This window comes from Saimiri boliviensis, chromosome 20 (genome assembly GCF_048565385.1).
Source record: "Saimiri boliviensis isolate mSaiBol1 chromosome 20, mSaiBol1.pri, whole genome shotgun sequence".
Taxonomy (NCBI): domain Eukaryota; kingdom Metazoa; phylum Chordata; class Mammalia; order Primates; family Cebidae; genus Saimiri; species Saimiri boliviensis.
Genome location: NC_133468.1, coordinates 5,541,541 through 5,566,037, shown reverse-complemented (window position 1 = coordinate 5,566,037; position 24,497 = coordinate 5,541,541). Strand labels below are relative to the sequence as shown.

At 43.8% G+C, this 24,497-nt stretch overlaps 1 protein-coding gene across 8 annotated transcripts in view; it reads left to right on the top strand.

The window, feature by feature from the left end:
• Window positions 1-1,811: 1,811 nt before the first annotated feature.
• The window catches only part of MAPK9 (mitogen-activated protein kinase 9), a 54,996-nt gene continuing 32,310 nt past the window's right edge, over window positions 1,812-24,497 (top strand). For 4 of the 8 annotated variants that reach the window (XM_039460426.2, XM_039460432.2, XM_039460428.2 and 1 more), the window contains exons 1-2: window positions 1,812-2,043; window positions 13,526-13,694. In XM_039460426.2, coding sequence (XP_039316360.1) covers window positions 13,573-13,694 — 122 coding nt within the window. In that variant the 5' untranslated portion in view covers window positions 1,812-2,043; window positions 13,526-13,572. Of the gene's footprint in view, window positions 2,044-2,643; window positions 2,813-2,937; window positions 3,011-13,525; window positions 13,695-14,098; window positions 14,340-24,497 lie in introns of those variants that run through there. The other 4 variants (XM_039460429.2, XM_039460431.2, XM_039460427.2 and 1 more) reach the window with 4 other exon arrangements.

Below are 24,497 nucleotides of genomic sequence, written 5' to 3'. Positions count from 1 at the left end.
TGGAGTGCTGGGAACTGGTGTCCTCTGTTTTTTTTGTCGGTTTTTTTTTTTTTTTTTGAGACAGTTTTTGTTTTGTTGCTCAGGCTGGAGTGCAGTGGAGCAATTTCAGTTCACTGCAACTACCATCTCCTGGGTTCAAGTGATTCTCCTGCCTCAGCCTCCCGAATAGCTGGGATTACAGGCATTCACCACCACCTCAGCTAATTTTTGTATTTTTAGTAGAGACAAGGTGTCACCATGTTGGCCAGGCTGATCTTGACCTCTTGACATCAGGTGATTCACCCACCTCGGCCTCCCAAAGTGCTAGGATTACAGGCCTGAGCCACTGCACTCAGCCACCTTCCTAATGAGAAGTACCCATGAGTGCTCCTCGGTGGAACCTCAGCTCTGACAGCTAGGCTTTTACTCTTTTCCCATAATCCTTGATCCTGGCAATTTCTGGTTACCTCTTTTCTCTCATGCACCTGGGGCAGGTAGCAGGCGGGTCTGAGATAAGGACAGGTGTGGGCCCTGGTCAATGCAGGCCACACCGAGAGCTAGAATTTCCAGCAGCCATGACCCATGCTCAAATTTAGAAAACTCCCTCTGGTGGCCAAGGGGTGCGACACCACACTGGATCCCTTCCTCTACCCCTGGTGCCTCCAGGCGGCCTGGCCCAGCCCTCAGTGCCCTTGGAACCTGGGTCACAGGCTTGCTGCCCTCCCCAAATTCTGCAGCCACCCTTCACGCCACCCAGCCCCTGGCCCTCCGCATCTGCAGGGTCTTGTTCCCTCTCCCCACGCTGGCCCTGGCCGCTCCATGGATCCTGGTATTGTGTGACTGCCGTTCTACCCCCACACTCACCATTTGTCAACCACTGTCCCCATCTTCCAGTCCCCCAAATCCGGCTCTCCGCGGTTTTCCCCATGTGCCCAGTCTCCGTGCCTGGCTTCCTGCTTTACTTTTCAGCGCAGATCTGGCACCATCCCAAGCCTCGGCCTCTCCCATCCAGGACGGCCCCAGGCCGCTGGTACCCGATCCGGCCTCAGAAGCAGCTCAGAGTCAAAGGGTCCCAGTCCCTGGGGGGGGCCTGAGCAAGACACTTGTCGCCCTGCCCGACTCTTCTCAGAAGCTTGACTGAGCACCTCCCACTTTTTAAATGTTGTCAACTAAGCCACCCCCCCACCAAGCGCACTGTCCTCCTGCGTCACCGACCCACCGGGTCGCCGCTCTACCGCCATCTCTTCGCGCCCCCTCCCCCTCTACAACCCGACTCCGGCCTCACCCACGTCCCTACGGACCAGTTCCCGCCGCGCCGCAGCAAGCAACCGGGTCCGAGGCCCGCCCCGCTTCCCGGACGCCAGGCCTGCCTCCCCCAGCGCTCGCCCCGGGCTCTCCCCGAAGCGGGCGGGCTCCTGGGCCGCTCCAGGCCGCCTCGCCGCCGCGAGCCTGCACCTGCAGCCCGAGGCCCGGCTCCCCGCGGAGCCCGCGGCGTGAACCCCGCGCGCCTCCACCCCGAGTCCCGGTCCTCCGGACCACCTTCTCCTCCACCGAGCCGCGGCCCCCTCGCCCAGACAGCGCGGGCTCCGCGGGTGGGCCGCGCAGTGCCTGCGTCTGCAGCTCACCGCGTGCCCGGCGCGCACCGGAGCACCGTGGCCGGTCAGCTGAGAGGCCCGTGGACGCGGAACCCCCCGAACCCCGGCCCGGGACTTGCAGTCTGGCCCCCGGCCCCCGGCCCCGCCCCCGCCGCCCCCCAGCGGCCCGCCCCCCGGGCGCCATTGGCCGCAGCGGCTCCGTTTTCCGCGCGCTGATTGGTCGGTCCGAGGGTCGGTCAGACCAGGCGCCGCGGCGGCGGCCGCTGAGGAGAAGGGAGCGGGACCGGAAGGGTCGTAGCGCCCCAGCGCCCCTCACACCTACTGCGGCGGCGGCGGCGGGCGGAGCGGCGCGGCGCGGGGCGGGGCGGCGGCGGCGGAGCCGGGGCCGTGGAGCCTGGAGTGACCAGCACGCAGCGCCGCCAGTCTGCCGGCCCGCCCTCTCCCCGTGGTGCGGCGGCGGGGAGGCGAGGTGAGCCCGGCGGGCGGGCTAGGCCTGGCGGCTGCTACTCACACCGGGCCCGCCCGGAGGGGCGGCGGGGGAGCCGCGCGGCCGGGGCTTCGGGGCAGGCCGGGGGCCGCGGGGCCCTGGCAGCCGCGGCCGTCGCGCCGGTGCTCGGGGATGCCGCGGCCGCCGCCTCCTGCCCTGCCGTCAGCAGCCCCGGGTTGCGGGCCTGCACCCCGGCCTGGCCCGGCCGCGCCGCCCGCGGGGTCTGCGCGCGCCATCCCTCCCGGCGGTGGGGCTGGCAGCTGCTGTCCGCGTCGGGCGCGCCGGGGCCCGGGGTCGCGACCGCTCGACCTTGGCCGAGGCGCCGACCCTCCCTCTGCCGCGGGTCCGCCTTCGGGAAAGTGGGGAAACGTCGCTTCTGGACGCGGCGGCCGTGTGCGGGCGCTGGGCCGGGCCCCGGGGTGCCTCGGCGGAGGGCTGGGCGGGGCGCGGGCCGTGCTCGCGCGCGTGCGGCGGGAGCCCCCTCCCCGGCCGGCCGGCCGCCCGCGCCCCGCGCGCTCCTCCCGTGCCTAGTCCCGCAGTGCCAGACGGGGCCCAGCCCGCGTCCCCTGCCACCGCACCCCTACCCCGGGAGAGCGGCCGCGTCCCACTCATCTCGCTCGCCTTGAACGTGCCAGCCCACGTTTGCCCCAGGACATTGGCGTTCGCTGTTTCGCCATCTTCGGAGTTCTCTTCGTGATCTTGGCACAAGTAGCTCTTTAGCTTCTTCCTCTGGTGACAGGTCTTGTTTTGGGTGAGGCCATCCTCGACCACCCTCTTTCTTCCCTTAGTCATGCTATTTCATTATTTTAAAAATTTCATTCCTGGTTTGAAACTATACTATTTATTTGCCTGTTTATTTTCTGTCTCCCCCACTAGGATGTAACTTTGTGAAAACAGATAGCTGTCTGATTTATCCACTGCTTTATCCCCAGTGCTTAGAAAGCACACAGTAAGTATTCAGTAGTATCAGCTCAATGAATGAATGAATGGTCAAAGAAGTGGCCCAGCCTCCCTGTTGTCTCTGCTTTATCTGTTCATTTAGTGACTTTCGATTAACTTGTGAAACTTGTAAGCAGATGGAAGCTTGTTCTATTTTGTGAAACATTTTGGTGTCCTTGACCCCTTTAATTGCCAACTGTTGGAACAAGCTGCGGTGAAAAATCCCACATTTTATAATAGTTTAGCTCTAGCTTTCTTCTACACATACAGTAGACATTTACTGAATTCTGCATTATCTAGGTCATGCTTTCTGCCAGGCCCTAGGGACACAAGGCAGATAGCAACATGGTCCCTTTCCCAAGAGAGCCTGGGAGCCCAGTAGAGAAGGCAGGCATGCAGACACTTAGTTCCAGGACTGTACGTCACTTGCTGTAGTTCAGGGGCTATGCCATGGAAATGTGGAGGAGATGACAGGTGGTGGGGGGTGGGTGCTTGAGGGTCATGAGAAATTTGCTAGGCAGGAAGAGGCACAGAGGTGTGAAAGAGCATGGCCAAGGAAGGACTGTAGCCCACTGTGGAGCTGAGAATCAGTCTGCAGGGCCAGGTGTAAGGGCACAGAGTCATGGGGACCCCAGAGAACCGGAACCTTACCCAGCAGTTTTCTAGAAGAAAGTGGAATTTGGCTGGGTGTCATGGCTCATACCTATAATCACAGACACTTTGGGAGGCTGACATGGGAGGGTCACTTGATGCCGTGAGTTCAAGAGCAGCCTGGGCAACATAGCGAGATCCCTGTCTCTATGAACATATTTTTTAAAAATTAGGCTAGGTGTGGTGGCATGCACCTGTGGTCCTAGCTACTTGGATGGCTGAGGTGGAAGGATCCCATAAGCCCAGGATTTTGGGCCTGCAGTGAGCTATGACCACACCACTGTGCTCCAGCCTGGGTGACAGAGCAAGACTCTGTCTCTAAAAAAGAAGGCAGCACTTGATATTTGTTCTGATTTTAAATGTTGGCAATAGCTAATTCATTTCTTTAAAAAAACGCTGTGAGTCAAGCCAAATACAGATTCATTCAGTTTGTTTGCAGGATTGTCCTCCTCCATGACTGGTTGTGTGGGAGGGAGGAACTGTGAGGAGCAGTAAAGGTAGCCTAAGGCCAGGGGAGCCAGGTCCTGTTTGCTCAGGTACCAGCCCAGGTACTTATTTGATTGTTACTGGAGCCCTGTGGAAATGGAAGCTCAGGAGTTTCAGTAGTCTGCTTCTAAGCAAGCAGCTGGTGAGTGGAATTAGAACCCGGGTCGCTCCCCAGATAAGCGTTCTTTCCTGGGTCTCTCAGCTCAGAGTATTCTCTTCTGGCTTTTATCTTGCTGTGGAAGAATGACAACCAGTCTATTTAATGTTTTCTTCCATTTAACTTTTTTCCTTCAAAAGGATCCTGCAGAGTTAAAAATAGTATTACTTTTGCATAGTCTTCTCTGGACAGCTTTGACTTTCCTGGTAATTTAATTTTCAGGGTGCCAGGACTTTAATTTGTTCACAGATTAAAATATGTTTATTCGGTCCCCTAAATAAATATTAGAGGGAATACTTGAATGTGTCTGTTTAAAATAAAATCTTAATTTTCTTTAACTGGTTTACTCACTATTAACTGATTTGTCTGGTCCTTTTTTCTTAGTAAAGAAAAGGACCAGACAAATCAGTTAATAGTGAGTAAACCAGTTGTTTTCATGAGACATAAGATAAAACAGAGACCAGATTTTTTTCTTCTTAAGACTATTGATTTGCCAGTAGGGCAACTATTTTTGGTCTAAATACATAGAGTAGTTATACCTCACACTTGGTTAGGAAGGTGCCATTTTTACATAATTTGCCTTTAGAATAATTAATTCCTGATACTTTGTATTTGATTGTATGAACTAGTTTAAACATCATTCTTTTTATTTTAACTGTTTTATTATGGGAACTTTCAAACATATACAGAATAAACAGAATAGTGTCCTGCTTTAACAGCTTTTAACCTCTGTCCAATCTTGTTTCATCTCTTAATTTTATCCATTTGCACACTTACCACCCATAATTATTGTCAAGCAAACCCTAAATATCATGTCATTTCATTCATTAATTTTTCAGTATACTAATTACACAGTGGGCGCCCAGGAAATATTTGTTAAAGACAAAGCTAAATTGTAGAATAAATGTGGTAGGGCTGCTAGGAGCAGTGGTTAAGATCAGGACTTTGAGTCTGACTCCCAGTGGGTCTGCTACTTACCTGGGTGATATGGAACAAGTGATTGCACTCATCTGTAAAACAGATAGGCACAACGTTAGGGTGCTCAGTAGGTATACAGTAGTTATACCATGCACTTGGGTAGGTCTCTAAAGGTACTGACTCTTTTAAAGCTGGAGAAGTAATAATTCCTTAATATCATCAAATAACCCGTCAGTATTCAAATTTCCAGTTGCCCTATGAATTTTAAGTCTCCTTAATCATTTGAAGGTAGAACTAGATAAGGTCTATACATTGTTGATACATCTTTTTAAGTTTCTCTTAATCCGTAGATCTGTTTGTTTGTTTTCTTGGTAGTTTATTTGTTGACACAATTGAGTTGTTCAGTAGCATTTTCGTAGTTGGAATTTGACTGATTGCATCTCTGCAGTGTAATTTAATGTGTTTCCCCTGTATTTCCTGAAAATTAGTAATTGGATCTAGACAAGGCTTGGTTAGATTTAGGGTGCATTCTTGCATCAAGATGCCTTCTTAAGTGGGCTATGCACTTCTTATCTAGGGGTACCCTCAGGTTCTCTCCCTATCCATTTTACAGATGAGTGCAATCACTTGCCCCACATCACCCAGATAAGTAGCAGACCCACTGGGAGTCGGATTCAATGTCCTGATCCTAACCACTGCTCCCAGCTGCCCCACCACATGTATTCTCCCATTTAACTTTGTCTTTAACAAACATTTACTGGGCACCCACTGTGTAGTCAGTACTGAGGATTGAGAAATAAATCAGACACATTTTCTGTCCTTACAGAGCAGAAGCGTAAGTAGACTCGCAATGCAATCTAAAAAGAATGCAGGGAACGTGGCAAAAATGGGGGCATGCCCTGCATGGTTTGAAGGGAAAGGCTGTAGGGGGAAACATGTAAGAGAAGCAGGTGCTTGAACTAGATTTTGAAGGAGGATGAAGGTTGACCAGGAGAACAAAGAGGAGAGGGAAGTCATTTCAAGCAGATGGAACAGCTTGGGCAGAGGCCTGAAGGTGTGCAGTAGCTGGGTGTATCTGCTGATCCCAGGTGGTTTGATGTTGCCCAGGAGTGGGCCAGAGGACTGCCATCTACTGTGCTGTGCTAGGGAACTGCATCTTACTCTGAAGGCAGTCAGTCAATATTGAAGGAATTCAAATGGGAGAATGGTATGATCACTGCATATTTTCAACAAATCTCTCTGTTTTCAATTCCATATTTTAAAATAATTATGGATTCACAAGAAGTTGCAAAAAAGGCACAGAGAGGTCCCAGTACCTTTCACCCAGCTTTCTCCAATGGTTATATATTTACAAAACTGTAGTACAGTATCTAAACCAGGAAATTTGGCATTGGTACCATGTGTATACAGTTCATTGTCATTTTCTATCACATGTGAAAATTCATATAACCCCCGCCACAGTCAAGATTCAAAACTATGTTATCCCAAATATCTCCTTGTGCTACCTCCTTACAGTTATACCACCTTCTTTTCATCACCATTCATAACCGCCAGCAATTACTAGTCTGCATCTCTGTACTTTTGTCCTTTCAAGAATGTTATATACATGGAGTTATACAGCATATGACCTTTTAAGATTGACTTTTTTCATTAAATATACTGCCCTTGAGATCCACCCACATTGTGGTATGTTTCAGTAGTTGCTGAGTGGTATCTCATGGTATGGGTGTACAGCAATTAGTTGAACTATTTACCCATTGAAGGATGTTTGGGTTGTTTCTAGTTTTGAGCTATTAAAAATAAAGCTATGGGCCAGGCGCAGTGGCTCACGCCTATAATCCCAGCACTTTGGGAGGCCGAGGCGGGTGGATCACGAGGTCAGGAGATCGAGACCATCCTGGTCAACAAGGTGAAACCCCATCTCTACTAAAAATACAAAAAAAAAAAAAAAAATTAGCCGGGCATGGTGGCGCACACCTGTAGTCCCAGCTACTCGGGAGGCTGAGGCGGGAGAATTGCTTGAACCCGGGAGGCGGAGGTTGCAGTGAGCCGAAATCGCGCCATTGCACTCCAGTCTGGGTAACAAGAGCAAAACTCCGTCTCAAAAAAAATAAAGCTATGAACATTTGTGTACAGATTCTCACATGAAGTGATTTTTCTTTCTAAAGTGGCATGTGTGCAGTGGTTTGGAAGTCACAGGAATGGGAACTGGGAGAATGCTTCTGCTGTCACTGGGTCCAAGGAGTGATGGGAAGCCCCTACCCAGGCCCTGGGGTGGGGGATAGAGAGGGGCAAATAGGCAGGCCTGGGTGCCTGGAAGCAAGGCTGGTGGTGAGGATCCTTGCAGCATCCTGTGGATCCAACAGTGGGTGAGATGATAATCAAATGCTGGTTTTGTATCGTGGCTTAAGAACTACAGAGGATTGTCCTTAGAGCTACAAGATTCTTGATTATCAAAGAAAGGTTGTTATACCAAGCTATTTTTCATAAGATTTACAGTAGGAAAATGGAACAACTTTAAAAATTTTTATTTTTATTATTACTTAATATAGAGATGAAGCCTCACTGTGTTGCTCAGGCTGGTCTGGAACTCCTGGGCTTAAGTGATCCTCCTACCTCGGCCTCCCATGGTGTTGGGATTACAGGTGTGAGCCATCGTGCCCAGCTGGAAAAAAGAACAATTTAATGAAAAAATGTTGGCAGCAAGCAATGAAACAGAGGGTGATTGCCAGAATCTGCTTTTAATCACAGCGGTCAGTTGATTTAAATATCGCATGTCCTGGGTATTTTGAAGCTGTAGTGTGATTAAAGGTTCACTTGAGTCTCTGGATCACTGAATCGTTGTCATTATTAACAGAAAAAGTGATTTGGTAGAGGAAGTCAGCACGATAGAATGTGCAGGCCTGTGTTCTGGTCCTGGCCAGCCCATGTACACATGGCTTCACTTTCTAAAGGGGTATCAGAATGGTGCTTTGGGAGGAACTTGAATGTTGTGAAACATTCCTAAATTCAAATCTGGGCCATACTGGGAATTTGGACAACTTCATTACTGTCTCTAAGCCTCACTTTCCTCATTTGCAGAGTGAGGATAGTAATATGCTCCTCACTAGTTGTTATGAGGGTGTTTATAAATGTGTGCCTCAGAGCCAGGCCCACTCTCAAGCCTTATCTGCCTCAAGCCCATCTTCCATACATGTGTCAAATAATCATTCTGCAGCTTTTCATTTAACATTTTTGTTCAGTCTGTTTTTAAATTTGAAATTTTACATTAGAAAAACAGAATAGAAAGTTATAATGGGAAGAGTGACGGTTTCTCATTTCCCACTATTTCTCTACTTGCTAGCGTTGTATGTGTGTGCATGTGTGTTTACATAGAGAGGCATTGTGTGCTCTCTTCTTTAATTTGCTGTATTTTCTTTCTGTATCTTAGACATCTTTCCACATTGATACATAACGTCCTTGCATTCTGTTGAATGGCCTTTTTGTACTTTTGTGCCATAATTTATTCAGTCTATCCACAGTGTACATTTTAGATTACTGCTAGTTTTTTGCCTGTTTCAAGAAGTGTTACAAAGGTCCTTGCACAAATGTTTGAATACTTACACACATATTTGTCAGATACATTTATAGAATTGTATTTGCCAGTTTAGGATGTGCATTTAACATTTTTATTAGCTATTATCTATATTCCATCCAAAAAAAAATGTTTTACCACTCACAGCTCCCACTGATGTGTGTGAAAGTGCCTCTTTCCTCATGCCTTGGTTGATACTGTGAACAAACTTGAGCTCAGGTCTTGCCTCCTCCAGGAAGCCTCCTTATAGTGTTCCCTCCCAGTTTTTGAGGCACTCATAACCTGGAAAGGAGGAAGACCTTACAAAAACTGTGACAGTGCAGCCTGGCGGACGCTGCTCAGTGTACAAATGGCAAAGAGGGAGCCCTGTGCTGGTCGCACAGTGGCAGCATAACCTGGGAGCTGAGGGGGAAGAGCCAGCACCGGCTGGTGTGGGAAGTGGAAGCAGCGAATGCAGGGTTCGGTGTATTGCTAATGTGGTTGCTTGAAGAATTCTTGTACTTCCCAATTTGTAAAACTGTTTTCTGAGCCTTAGTTGATGGTCCATTTTGTTGAAATATCTCAGTAGAGTTGACTCATGAATAGCTGAATTGCATACTTTATCAGATGGCCTTGAAGTTCTTTCTCTTGCTCTCACAAAGCCCATGCTTGACAGAGAATGTGGCTTTGACAGGTTCTCACTTAGGTGACTTTTTTATTCTGCCTAATAAGGGCACCTTATTTTAATTTTAGAATTATTTTAAATCTTTTTTTTTTTTTTTATTCCTGAGATGGAGTATCACTGTCGCCCAGGCTGGAGGGCTATGGCATGATCACAGTTCACTGCAACCTCCACCTCCTGTTTCAAATGATTCTCCTGCCTCAGCCTCCCAAGTAGCTGGGATTACAGGCATGCACTGCCACACCTGGCTAATTTTTAGTAGAGATGGGGTTTCACCATGTTTGTGGTCTCGAACTCCTGACCTCAAGTGATCTGCCCACTTTGGCCTCTCAAAGTGCTGGGATTAAAGGTGTGAGCCATCGTGCCTGGACTATTTTAAGTCTTGAGATGGAATTATATTAATTCCAAAACCTAATACAATTGAATGTACTCCCCAAATTTAAAGAAGCTAAATCTAATATTGTCATAGTCCAAGTATAAGTTGCAAGCAGTTGTACCAGGGAGAGTTCCAGAGTTGGTCAGCAGGGTTGAGATTGATCTGTCAGTCCCAGAGTGGGCAAGGGGTCCTGAATGGGGGGTGGCTGTGTGCCACAAGGTTGTTGAAGAATCCAGCTGGTGGGCAGCTTGACATCTGCAGCATGTGACTTCCATCTCTAGGTCTGTGACAGCTGATCCCTCAGGCAGCAGCAAGGGGGAAAGATTGGAAGGCAAGCAGCTTTCTGTAAAGGAAAACAATAAAAGTGATCTGGAAGTTCCATACATCACTTCTAGTCACATCTTATTGGCCAGAACTTGGTCATCTAGCCATATCTGGCTACTGGGAAAGCTGCCAGGCACCATCTCTAGTTGGGCAGCCATTTATCCAGCAAGAATGGGAAGCTTCTCTTATGAAAGTGAAGAAGGGAGGAATGGATCCTGGAGCACCTCAGCACGTGTGCTGCAACTCTGATGCTTTGACGGCTCCCACAGCCCTCAGGACTGAGGCCAGATGGCTCTGCATGGCTTCTGGGCCTCATAGTGGTCTGGCCTCTTTTTCTCTCTCCGGCTTCACTCGCCCTCTACCCAGCAAAGTCCCTAGTGACTTTTCACATTCTGAATATGCCTCTACCTGTGCTGCTTCTCCTCATTCCCCCAAATCTTCTTCATCCCAATGGGTTAGGACCCTTGGTATGCAGGGCCTCTTCCTGAGTGTACACTCACTGAGGGCAGGCAATGTGTCCTGGCATGGTATACCTCATCATCCACAGTAGGCGCTCAGTAAATGTTTGCAAGTGACCATGTTGCTGGTTTGTTTACAGCATAACAGAGGAACAGCCACCCCGCAGTAGAGCAGAGTGCCTGCCATTTTGCTGAGTTGTCTCTAATCCTTTGCACTTGTACCCTGCTAGCCAAGCTGAGCAGTTTGTCGTGTCTGGACACAGTCATTTTGAGCTCTGTGCCTCTACTGTCCATCTCTGGCAAAACAGTCTAAGGGTGGATGCCGCCTCCTCCATGAAGCCATCCCTGTCTTCTGCACCCCTGCCAGTGGGTGGGATCTCTTTTGCCTTTTGATTTTGTTTACATTTTGCTTATATGAGTCTTCCCTCATTGTAACTTGTATTGTAATATAGATGATGGACTCATTGCTCACACTTCTCCCCCAAATAGTGAATTATGTGCTACTTCAAGACTGGTTGCTAGCTGACTATGGCATATCTCTTGGAATACTTACCACTTTCTTGCATAAAGGCACCCCCTAAATGTTTAGTGGAATTGTTTCAGCTTCTTGCAAACTGTAAATAAGTTAATCTTTAGAAAATTAAGCTAACCTTTAGATGTCAGTAAAATGGAGCAGCATTGTGGGGAATCAGATCAGCAAAGGTTTATTGAATGCTCATGTTGTCCCAAAGACCAGCACCTTCCTGTCCTTCTGTCCTTGGAGTGTGAGATGCTATGAGCAAGACAGACCTGCCTTGCACCTCCTGCAGCTCAGGGCACAGTGACCTGCCAGCCTAGGGAGATCCTGAGTTCCCTTCTCACAGCAGTGTGGCCTACGCAAGTGTTCTAGCTCACTCAGCCCTAGACAGATTGCTCCCAGGTAACATGGGACAGATACTCCTGCTGTGTGGGTTATTTGAGCAGCTGTGTTTGTTCAGCATCTAAAGTGGTGTGGTGTCCCTGGAGTCACTCCTGGCCAGCATGCTAACACATCTCAGCAGGAGTGGTCAGACTAGCAGCCACACTGCAGCCACCACCTGGAGGATGGGGAGAAGACTGTGGGGTAGTGGTCACTTGGAGAAAGTACTAATTTGACTCAGTTCTTTATTTAGATTTGGTATTAATCCATTTATTTCAATGTTTAAGGAAAATCCTAGACATCAATATGTTGAAATACAAATCATCACCCCAAAAATCTCATTGGGTTGACATTAAATATTAGATACTAGAACATAAAGGCAAGGGATTTGACGGAGCTATAGAAAACTTAAAGTCTTAAAAAATGTAGAATGTTTACTTGTTTGCCTATACGGTTTTACTGTTGGCTAGATAGTTGTTTTTTTGTTTTTTTTTGTTTTGTTTTTGAGATGGAGTCTCACGAGGTCACCTGGGCTGGAGTGCAGTGGTGCGATCTCAGCTCACTGCGACCTCCACCTCCCAGATTCAAGTAATTCTCCAGCCTCAGCCTCCTGAGTAGTTGGGATTACAGGTACACACCACCACACCTGGCTAATTTTTTTTTATATTTTTAGTAGAAACTGGGTTTCACTGTGTTGGCCAGACTGTTCTCGAACTCCTGACCTTGTGATCCCCCTGCCTCGGCCTCCCAAAGTGCTGGGATTATAGGCGTGAGCCACCGCATCTGGGCCCCTTTTATTAAAAAACAAAACAAAACAAAACAAAAAAAACCCACAAAAAACTGAATCTTGCTGTGTAGTTAAGGTTGGAGTGCAGTGGCACGATCTCAGCTCACCGCAACCTCCACTTCCTAGGTCCTAGCTCAATTCTGCCTCAGCCTCCTGAGCTGAGATTATAGGCACACGCCATCGTGCCCAGCTAGTTTTTGTATTTTTTTTAGTAGAGATGGGGTTTCACCATGTTGGCCAGGCTGGTCTTGAGCTCCTGACCTTCTGATCCACCCACTTTGGCCTCCCAAAGTACTGGGATTACAGGCGTGAGCCACTGCTCCTGGCCTGTTGGCTATATAGTTTTAAAAGACTAAAATAGCTTGCTGAGTTTTAAATGAGCATCTCAGACAAGAGCTTGGGAACCACTCACCAATTTCTGTTTGCTTGTTTTCTGTAGAAAATCATCCAGGCTCCTACAGAGTAGGAATCTCAGCCTGTGCCTTAACCACAGAAAAGCTGCTTTCTTCTGGGTCTGCTGGACTACACTTGGACATAATCAATAGACTTCATACTGTTAATATTATGGACTGTAGGTCACAGCAGAGTTCTTCATATACAGATATCTACCCTGAAGCCTGGTGGTGATGTGGGACTCTGGGGCTGTGCCAGCTAATGCCACCTCTGGGCCCCACCTCCTGAAGCAGGAGCACATGCTTGGGCACACACAGCACGCTGATGTCACCAAGCCTCTAACAGCCTGTTACTTTGGCATATGAATCTTGCTTTCTGGTTGATCACCTCAACTTGAATCTATACACTGAGCAGAAGACTGGCCCGTTTACTTCTCTTCAGGCATTCTAGAAGTGATCATTTTGAAACAATGCCCCCATCTCTAGTTGAAACAGCTGGGTATAAATGGTTCCACAGAGGGGAAGCTGATGAGAAGCATAGAGTGATGTAGTCTTTTCACAGCCAGTAGTAATGTATAAATTCTTTCCAAAGGTGGTTATTTTCTAGTCTAGTCCCTTAAAATATGGTCTTGCTGGGCCTCAGAATTCCTTCCTTTCATAATGGTCTGGTACCACTGAAATGTCTGCATTTTTTGTGTGTCTTGCTCAAGTTCAGAACTTGGTCAAATTGACTTTATCAACTTACAGCAACATTGTCTTATATACCAATAAGTTTGGAACACAAGTGAGCTGTGTATGTATACTTTTGGTAAGAGTGCATGTTCATTCTGTTTTTTCTTGAAGGAATCTGAAACTTGCCAGCCCTTCAGAATATTGCATGACACTACATCATGAGCGACAGTAAATGTGACAGTCAGTTTTACAGTGTGCAAGTGGCAGATTCAACTTTCACCGTCCTAAAACGTTACCAGCAGCTGAAATCGATTGGCTCTGGGGCCCAAGGGATTGTTTGGTAAGTATGGTCTGTTTTAATAGCATGGATTGAGTTTCTGCTGTAATAAAAAGTAAAACTAAAGGGTCAGAATTTAGAAATATTGATGATTTTAAAAAAAAATTCTTTGTTATAGGTTTATGAGCTAAATTGAATCAACTGCTTGCTCTAGTTCTTTGTAGTCAGGCTATAGGGTACAAACCCATATTCTTAGAATGCTGCAGGAATTTAAATAGGTAGCCAGTTTTCTTTTTTGTTTGTTTCTTTTTTCTTTCATTTTTTTAAAATTTCTCCTGTCATTATGAAATCAGAGTAATAGGGATGACAGTGAGTTGTAACAGAAAATTGAGTTTTATTCATTTCTTCATCATGGCCACCTTTTCCCCCTCTCCCTTTTATTCCCAATCACTCCTGTTCATTTCTAGGCGCCATCATTGCAGTGCCTTGCCATTCATTGGCAGGATGAGGCCAGTCAGTGTCATTGTCACTCCATGGATTAACCAGGAAGGGATGCTGTGTGAGGGGTTGGGCTGGCCGTCTCTTCCTTGGTGTCTCACTTCAGCTGTGTGTCCAGCCTAGGACGTCAGAATCATTAGTCTGACCCTGAACCTTAGTCTCTTGCATGGTAAGACTGTCAGCTGCTGCGGCGTCACGGGCCAGCTCAAGGTAAAGCTCTTCACGTTTCTTAGACTGCAGTTATCAGCACTTCCCACACTTTTTACCCCTTATTTTTCTAAGAACATTTTTCTTTCTTTTTCTTTTTTTATTTTTGGTCAATGAAAACAAGATTACCTTTGTGCCTAAAGAAACTATGATGAAGTTAAACATCTAATGTTTACAGCTAGTAGACAGGGGATTTGAAATAAAAGAAAACTCTTTTGGATGGTCTGGTAGAGAAGTTAATGTTTACTTATGGAGATGTTGGGTTTGGAGAATCTTTATCAATGATTTCTAACCGATCCTCTGTTGCAGAGACCTATGATAAGGGAAATAGTTCAGCCCAGGGGGTTGAAGGCCCTGGGAACTAAGAGGAAATTGCAGTCCAGAGTTTCTTTGAGAAGCTAAGGAGGGAGAAGGGGTTGTTTGGAAGGAATGCCCAGCTTGCACCTACAGTAGTGGTGATCTTAACTTCCCAATGACACATGCTGTATTGGTACTTAAATCCAGTGTGCCGGAAGAAGTTTTAAAGTCAATGGATGATGGTTCAAATTAGGAAACTTTGATGGTAATGGAAAGTTGTAAACAATGAAACATTCTTTTGATTCATAATCCATCTCCTATTTGAAATTAGATGATAATTTGACACAGATAATTTGGCGTGTACACTCGAGAGAGAGAGAGAAAAAGGAGAGAGGGAGCAAGAAGGGAGAAATATCAGAGGTCTTGGGGAGTTGTTTGTGGCTGTAGACAGGTAACCATTTTTAAAATGTGCTTCATTTATCCCAGCTGACATATCATTCACTTGCTTTTGAAGGTTGGTAGTAATGTGAATAGTGTATGTTATAAAATCACCATGAGCTCCACTATAACCCTCACTGCATCAGTGGTGCGATGAAGGACTAAGAAGGCTCACTTGCTTCTCCCATCTCGTAGGGTGTTAGTGGTAGGCCTGGGACCAAAACAAGATGTGGGCCTTTGGAACCTTATTGCCTGTACCATGGAGAGACTTGTTGAAAACTCTGAACCACTGATACTTTGATAGGACAAGGACTCTGACCTGAACTCTGTTTAGAATCTTAGTAATAATGAACAAATATTCACTAAACACCTATTCAACAATTTTCAGTTAATTGTATTAATCTCTATAAGACAACTGTTATATTCAAGAACAGTTTCAATTTTTATAGCTATAACTTACTTTCAGTTTTATGGTATCCTCTTATCTTATGTTCTAATAGGGAAGGTAAACACTTTGTAAGTGATTTTAGCTTCCTTTCCCCCTTTCTCTTTTCTCTCCATCCTTCACAAGGCTATGAGGCACAAAGTAGAATTGGGAAATAATCTAATTATGGCACATTCTCGTTTCAAAAAAGGAAAAAAAGCTTGCTTTTCCTAAAATAAGCTCAACAGTAGATTAGCTAACACTTTGACAAGTGGAGTTGGATTTTCTATCATATTCCATATTAAAACATTGCCATTATGTGGTTAATTGATTTGATGATCTGAAACTTCCTTTTGTCACTGTTATACTCGAAAATCATCTGTCAGTGATTCTTTGGGGGTATAGCATGCGGAATAATGGCCCCACCTGAGATGTCCATATTCCTAATCCTTGGAATTTGTATGTTTCTTTGCATGGCAAAAGGAATTTAGCAGGTGTGGTTAAATTAATGATCTTGAGATGGGAGTTTTATCCCGGGTTTAGCTGGGTGGGTTCTTCTTAAAAAAGGAGACAGGAGGGTCATAGTCAGACATGTAATGACAGAGCAGAGTTTGGAGTGATGTGGGGCCACAGCCAAGCAATACAAGAAGTCTTCATCCAGCTGAGAGAGGCAGGGAGCAGATTCCCCCTAGAGCCTGCAGAAGAAACTATGCAGCCCTGCTTACCTCTTGACCCATAAGATGCATTTTGGACTTCTGACCTCTAGAACTGTAAGATAGTAAATTTGTGTTGCTTTAAAGCAGTAAATTTGTGGTTATTTGTTACAATAGCAATAGGAAACCAATTCACAAGCCCATGTATTTTTACATTTTTGAGAAATAAAATATAGCAACAGTATATGGTTTATACAGCTAGTTAATCCTCTATTTAAATTAGAGCTTTATGAAGAACAGATAGGGCCTGTGACTTGTACAGGATTAAATGGAAGAGTTGGAACCAGAAGAAAATATTCTGGCTCCTAATTTTGAATTGTTTTTATAGTTGTTTTTGGCTTTTTGATTTTTTGTTTTTGTTTTTGTTCCTTTAAAAATGTTAGTAAAACTTACTAGGAAAGAAGTTTAAAATAAATTTCTTTTTTTTTTTTTTTTTTTTTTTTGAGATGGAACCTTGCTGTGTCACCAGGCTGAAGTGCAGTGGCATCATCTTGGCTCACTGCAACCTCCACCTCCTAGGTTCAAGCGAGGCCCCTGCCTCAGCCTCCCGAGTAGCTGGGACTACAGGTGCATGCTACCACGCAGGGCTAATTTTTTGTATTTTAGTAGAGACAGGGTTTCACCATGTTGGCCAGGATGGGCTCAATCTCCTGACCTCGTGATCTGCCCGCCTTGGCCTCCCAAAGTGCCAGGATTGCAGGCATGAGCCACCGTGCCTGGCCTAAAATAAATTTTAAAAGAAAATTTTTTAGTATGCATAAGTATCAGCTATGTTACAGTAAAATTAATCATTAAGGTTTTGAAGCTCTAGTGGGGAAAACGTGTATACAGTTCTTTCATACATATATGCAGTTTTTCTTTCTCCTTCAAAAATCTCAAGTTGTTTGGACAAAATGATAAAGATTATTTGTTTTATGAAACCATTCCATGAAATGTTTAACTTTAAAAACTGTTTAATATTAAATCTGGCAGTACTTAGAAGTAACAGTTACAGCCTTAACATGAAATAATTGGTGTAGCTTACTCCTTTTTGTTTCCTCAAGTTCTGTACAACCAGTACTGGCTGGTTCTTAATATTGTTTTATTTTCTATTAATGTAAATAAATAAAAACATAACAATGTTCACAACAAAATTTCTGTGATAAAGGAGACATATGGTATGGGGCACAGGATGGCTGTGGTTCGGGAGACTTGAGTTCTGAGTCCAGCCCTATTCCTCATAGCAAGAGTTCTTTGTGACCAGGGCACATCAGTTTCTTTGTGAGTCTTAATATTTTCATCTGTAAAATGAGTAGCTTGGAACTTCTCATTTAGCATGATGGCTCAAACACCTATACAAAGATAATAAGAGGGCAGTAATTGGTGGAAGAGAGTTTTAACAACTTTATGAAATATAGAAAGTAACTTGAATCTTGTGAAATATAGAAAGTAGCTTGAATCTTGTGATACAGATAAAACAGCAGATAGAGTGAGAATATGTAGCTGGAGTATTTGTGTAAGGAAGAGAACCTAGCTATAGTAAAACTCTAAAGAGGTTGTGGGCATAGAGATGACAATAAAGAAAAAGAGAATGAAATGAGTGGCTAAAACGAGAGCTGTTAATTAAAAGTGTGCCTATGAAACAACTGTACCAGTTTTCTCCCAACATTCCCATGCTCGCATTTGCCCCTAGAGAGCCAGTAGGTTAGTGAAGAGTTATTTGGTCAAGATCTAGGGAAGCACAAAAGCCTAGTGTGGGGAGCTTCAGCATATGGGGCTGTCTTTTCTTTGGGGGCATTTGAAAATTCTGGAAGGGGCTGCTGAGAGACGGAGTAGTGTTTTGGATTACCTTGTGGCTAGGAGACAGGGATTAGAGTTCAGGGCCTTCTAATAGTGCTTAGTGAATTTCTTTGGCCTTGTATTGGGACCAATAAAAGGCTGCTTCCTAGAAGTAAAGGTAACTCACAGATTGGCCCTTATATAGGCACTGCCACTCAGCTTCAGATTATCATCTCATTTGCTGAACTTGTATGGAGGTAAACAAAAATTGCTAGTGCCGCCAGATACCTAGTAGAAATAAATTTAAATTCTTTGTGGAGGAAGACAACATATTAGATAAAATTATGTCTAGATAGCAAAGTTTTACAAGTGCAAGGCCCAGTACACAATCAAAAATAACTAGGCACAAAAGGAGATATGACAATATGAATAAAATCCTGCAGAAACAACAGACAAAAGAAACAGATCCATAGGAGGAGATATAGGCATTATTAGATCCACATTTCTAAATAGCAAGGTGATGAAGGCAAGGTGAAAAGTTTGGGTGGAGAAATGAAAACTTTTTTTAAAAGGACTAAATAGAAATTCTAGAAGTAAAAACTATAGTAATTGAATTGTGAATTTAATGTGTTTAACAGCATACTAGATATAACTGAAGAGAGAATAGTGACCTGGAAGATAGATTGGCAAAAAATATCCAGAATGAAAGCTGCAGAGACAAAAATAGTAGAAGAGCACATAAGAGAGGTATTAGTTTTCTATTGTTGCATAATGCATTAACACAAACTTAGTTGTTTAAAACAACACCCATTGGTTATTTCATAGTTCTGTAGTTGAGAAACTGGGTAGGTTTGCTGGGTTCTTTGCTCAGCATCTCACAAAGCTGAAGTTAACTGGGTTGGGCTCGCCTTGGCTCATAGATGGAGGTTTTGGAAGGAATCTGCTTCCAAGCTCATTCAGGTTGTTGGCAGAGTCTAGTTTCTTATAGCTCTAGGTCTGTCTCTCCCAATCTCTTGATCTCTTTCAGCAAGGGGCCACTGTCTGCTCCTAGAGGCTGCCTGTTTTCCTTCTCAAGTGACCCCCTCCATCTTAAAGGCAGAAATGGCATGCCCAGTCCTTCCTGTGACTCACATCTCCCTGACTTCTTACTCGTTCTATGAGCCAGAGCAAACTCTGCCTTTAAAGGGCTCTCCTGTTAAGATTAGGCCCACCTGGATAAACTGCCTTTTGTTAAATTAATGAGTATGTTTAGCCCCTTTGCAAGATACAGGGTCAATATACACACCCCTCCCCCCAAAATTACGTATTTATATACTAGCAGCATATAGAAAATGAAAATTTGAAAAAGATACCATTTAAAATAGGATAAAAACTTTTTTTATTTATTTTTTTTTTAATTAAGATGGGGTTTCACCATGATGGCCAGGCTGGTCTTGAACTCCTGACCTCAGGTGATCTGCCCACCTCGGCCTCCCAAAGTGCTAGGATTACAGGCATGAGCCACTGCGCCCAGCCTAGGATAAAAACTTCTAAATTATCATATCTAGGGGGAAAAATCAAACAATGTGAAAGACTTGTATACAAAAAACTAAAAAAAAAAATTGAAAGAAATAAAGAAAACTGAAATAGTGATGGGATATCTGATTTTCATGATTTAGAATATTTGAATACCCTGAAGTTCAATTTTCAGACTTGTCTAGAGTGATTGCAGTCAAATCTCAACAGTCTTAAAAAGTAAGTGAACAAACTGATTCTAAAATTTGTATGTAAAAATAAAAACCCTAGAATGGTGAAGACGCCCATTAAGAAGAAGGGAGGAGGACTCCCTCTGCCAGATGGGAAGACTTACTGGAAAACTGGTGATCAAGATGGTAGTTGTGTGGGGCAAGGAGAAACAGTGGCCTGAAGGAGTACATGAAGAACTTTGAAACAGAATCATGCACATGTGGGCTTAGGACTTAGGACAGTGGTGGCCTCGTGGAGCAATGAGGAAAGGATAGTCTTTTAAATAAACGGACATAGGAATATTCATATGGAAAAAAGTGAAATTTGACCCAACCTCACATTATACACAAAAATCAACCTCAGTTGAGTTGCTGTAAAGACGTAAAACCAGTAAAGCTATTTGAAGATTAATATAGGAGAATTTCTTCATGATCTTTGGAGTAGGGAAGGACTTCTTTAAACATAAGAAGTTTATGTTTAAAATTCTGCTGAGTGTGGTGGCTCACACCTGTAATTCCAGTACTTTGGAAGGCCAAGGTAGGAGGATCACTTGAGGCTGGGAGTTCAAGACGAGCTTTGCCAACATAATGAGACCCCCATCTCTATTTAAAAAAAAAATTATCATAAAAGATTGATAAAATTTTATTAAAATTAAGAAGTTTTGTTTATCAAAACAAAAAGATCGAGACTGAAAAGATAAGTTTAGAATTTGAGAAAATACATGACTGAAGAAAAAATCTCTTGTTCAGAATATGTTAAGAACAGTCAAGAAGATAGACAAATAAATAGTCAAATAGGTTGTCACAGGAGGATACCCAAATAACCAATAAACAGGATAAAGTACTCGATGTTGTTATTCATCAGGGTAGTGCAATTTAAAACTGTGATGAAATACCACTACCCACTCAGCAGAATGGTTAGAAACTAAGCTGTTGGTGATACCAAGTGCTGGTGAGGATGTAGAACCACCCAGAGGCAGCTCTCAGATATGACCCCTCATGCACTGCTGTCAGATCTACAAATTCGTAGAACTGCTTTGGCAAAGAGTTTGACGTTATCTACTAAAATACAGTGGATACATTCCCACTCTTAGTTGTTTACTCATCAGAAACACATGCACAGGGGACCCAAAGCTGTGTACAGTAAGATTGATAACCGTGTTTTTTTGTAATTGTTTTAAAATTAAATACAGTAGAAATATCTATCAATGTAATATGATATAGTTATACAAAGGAATCATATAGCAATGATGGAATGAGTTATAGCTACGTACAGCAACAATGGATGAGGCTCATAATACTGAGCCAAAGAAGTCAGACACAGAAGATTTCAAAAAACAGGCAAAAATAAACTGGGGGCTCCAGGGTGCATGTTTTAGCTGGGAAAAGCACGAAGGTGATTATTGTACACGTCAGAAGCAGTTAACACTGATGGACAGGAAGGAGAGTAATTAGTTGGGGGTGTGAGAGAGGCTTTTGGTATACAGAGAGAACATGGCTGATAAATCATTGAGCTGGGAAACAAAAAAAGAAGCAAAGGAATCAGTACAGTATCAGGCATAAGCCTTCTCACCAGCAGTACTCAGTGTGGAAATCAGTGGAACAGTGCCTTCAAAGTTCTCACAGAAAACTGATTTTTTTTTTTTTTTTTTTTTTTTTTTTGAGATGGATTCTCACTTTGTCACCCAGGCTGGAGTGCAGTGGTGTGATCTTGGCTCACTGCAGCCTTTGCCACCGGGGTTCAAGTGATTTTCCTGCCTCAGCCTTCCAAATAGCTGGGATTACAGGCGCATGCCACCACACCTGGCTAATTTTTTTATTTTTGGTAGACACAGCAGTTCACCATGTTGGTCAGGCTGGTCTTGAACTCCTGACCTCGAGATCTGCTGGCCTTGGCCTTCCAAAGTGCTGGATTACAGGCATGAGCTGCTGCACCTGGCCAAAAAACTGATTTTGAACTCAGAAAACATTATCAATCAAGGGTGAGGGCAGAGCAGTACTATCTTATCTTCCTGCACCTTTTCTGAGGAAATTCCTTGAGGATGTACTCCAGCAAGAGAGTCAATACAAGAGTGTGATACAAGAAGGAGTGGGGGCTATAAAAAGAAATCCCAGGATGGTGGCTGCATGGCAGGCCTTAAGGAAGCTCCAAGAAGAGTGTCTGCAAATAATGTGGAATAGATGCCGAACAACAGATAATGTAAGAAGCTAGGAAATACTAGTGATAGGCTAAAACTGGTATTTTTTATTGGTAAAAAATAATAAATCTAATAATAAAATGTAATAATTTATTAGAAATGGGGGAAATTAGAAAAAATCATGGTCTAATTATAAAACAAAAAGGACATGATGTTTGAGCAATTGATGAAATGTAAGTAAAGAGAATCCTTTGTCCTTGATTTTGGAAACAGTCTCACCCTCTGACGAGTGGCAGCAAGAGCCATGTGATCTTTAGAAAATGAAGTGTAAGCTCTGAAAGTTAATGATATTTACATGTGCACACACACACACTTCTATGCTCCATGTCTTGATCTTCAGCTTCTAGACACATCCTAAAGAAGAAACACAGAAGGCTTAGTTATAAATATATGATAAATGGAGGAGAAAGGGATGGAATAGTCTCATTTCCCATATGCAGGAGTTAAGACATTCCCTTCACAGTTGATGAAGCATGAAGATTAGGCATATTACTTAAAGAAGTAACCAAGGGAAAACCCAAAAAGCAGAACAACAACAAAAAAAATAGGTATTGGGGATTTTGAGGAAGTGGCCAACTACTCAGTTTTCATAATGGTGAGTAAATACATCATTTCTAATTTCTAAAGTTGATAAATGAAGACATACTGATAAAAATATATTCTTTAAGTGACCACAATAACCAAAAGCAGGAATAATTGAAGGTAGTGCTCATGGAGCTGGAGCTAGAAGTGGAGAAGCTTAGGCCCACTCAGATGCTTAGATGTGGTCCATTTGGCTCGTTTTAGCCAAAAACTTTTTTTAAATGACAAATAAAAATTGTATATATTTATCATGTCCAGCATATTGTTCTGAAATATGTATATCTTATAGACTAGCTAAATTGAGCTAATTAACATATGCATTACCTCACATACTTTTAAAAAATTAAAAAAATTTTTTTAAATATACTCTCAGTAATTTTCAAGAATATAATACATTGTTATTAACATATTGCACAGTAGACCTCCTGACCTTGTTCCTCCTATCTAACTCAAATTTTGAACAAAAACTTTTGAGACCAAAAAAGTGTATCTGTTTTCAAATTTTATTTTTTTTCTTTTGAGACTTTGGGCAACAGGGTCTCACTCTGTCACTCAGGTTGACACCTATCACTGCTCACTGCAGTCTTAATCCCTAGTCTCAAGCAGTCCTCCCACCTCAGTCCCCTGAGTAACTGGGACTACAGGCATGCGCCACCACACTTGGCTAATCTTTGTATTTTTTGTAGATACCAGGTTTCACTATATTGCCCAGGCTGGTCTCTGACTCCTGGGCTCAAGAGATCTGCCTGCCTCGGCCTCCCAAAGTGCTGGGATTATAGGCAAGAGCCACCACACCTGGCCTGTTTTCAAATTCTTGAGTCTGAGAAGTGTATAAATATAAATACATATGTGGGTACACTTATATTAATGACTTGTTTCACAAATGGATGTATCCTCATCATTTTATAATTGTATAAATGGCACAATTTGCATATGAGCGTGTGGATTTACATACGTATATAGACATACACATGATATGAACTGAATTAAAGTAAGATAGCTTCTTACCAAATGCTACAGCATTCACCTTTCAACTTCAAAATAGATTGAAATAAGTTCAAGATTTTTGTAAAAAGCATTAATAGAAGAAATGTAAACAATGTTATAAACTCAATAGAATAAAGAAATAGAAACAGTATTTAAATCAGTACTTAGGTTCTCAGGTGGCCTTTAGTAGCTGTTAACCCTGATGAGTAGCCCAGAGGTAATAACACACATGGTACTATTTAGTACTAGTTTAAAACCTAAAAATGTGCAGTCAGGCTATTTGATTTTTCATATCTGTTTTCTGGAGGAAAATGAACACAGTATCAACAGGAAACTTGACATGCTGGAAACACAGCCTCTAAATTTTATTCTTACTATAGTAGTAGGAGGAGATATTTCTAAAAGGACTTTATATAGCAGTTGCTTATGTTAGAGATTTGGTATCTTGGGCATTTACCATGAACTGAAATGCTGAGTCTGTCCCGCAGACCCTGGCCAGCGGATGAAATGAGTATTCAGACACAGGTATGCAGTGTAATAGCAGCTTGGCTCTGGTGGCCAGAGAGCAGCCCTAGAAGCTGCAGCTGCTTTCTTTTATTCAATGCAGGCGCAATGCCAAAGGCCTGGAGCAAACATAGCCTGTAGGTAATTAACATTTATTGTTCTCCAGGTGAGGGGATGTTCAAAGGTCAGGTCCTGGACAACTTCAAACAAACAAGCCTGCTCAAGATAACTTCCCCTTTACTCACTTGCACATACTTACTCCACGCCCTCTGCCTCAGGGTTAGAGAACAACTGCCTTCAGCTATTCTCCCCTGAGGCTCTGCAAAACCTTCCAACCTTTCAGAAAGTTTGTCGTCCTTTCCCTGTGGTTTTTCCCACCACTGTGACTAAGCCCCCTACACTGAAATTTTGGCTTGTTTTCTTTTTAGATGCTGTTGTCTGAGAAAATTTAGAGTTACTGTATTCTCATGAACTCAACCATTTCCTCTATAGTGATATGCCAAAATATACTTACATTTTAAGATGGGATACCAGTG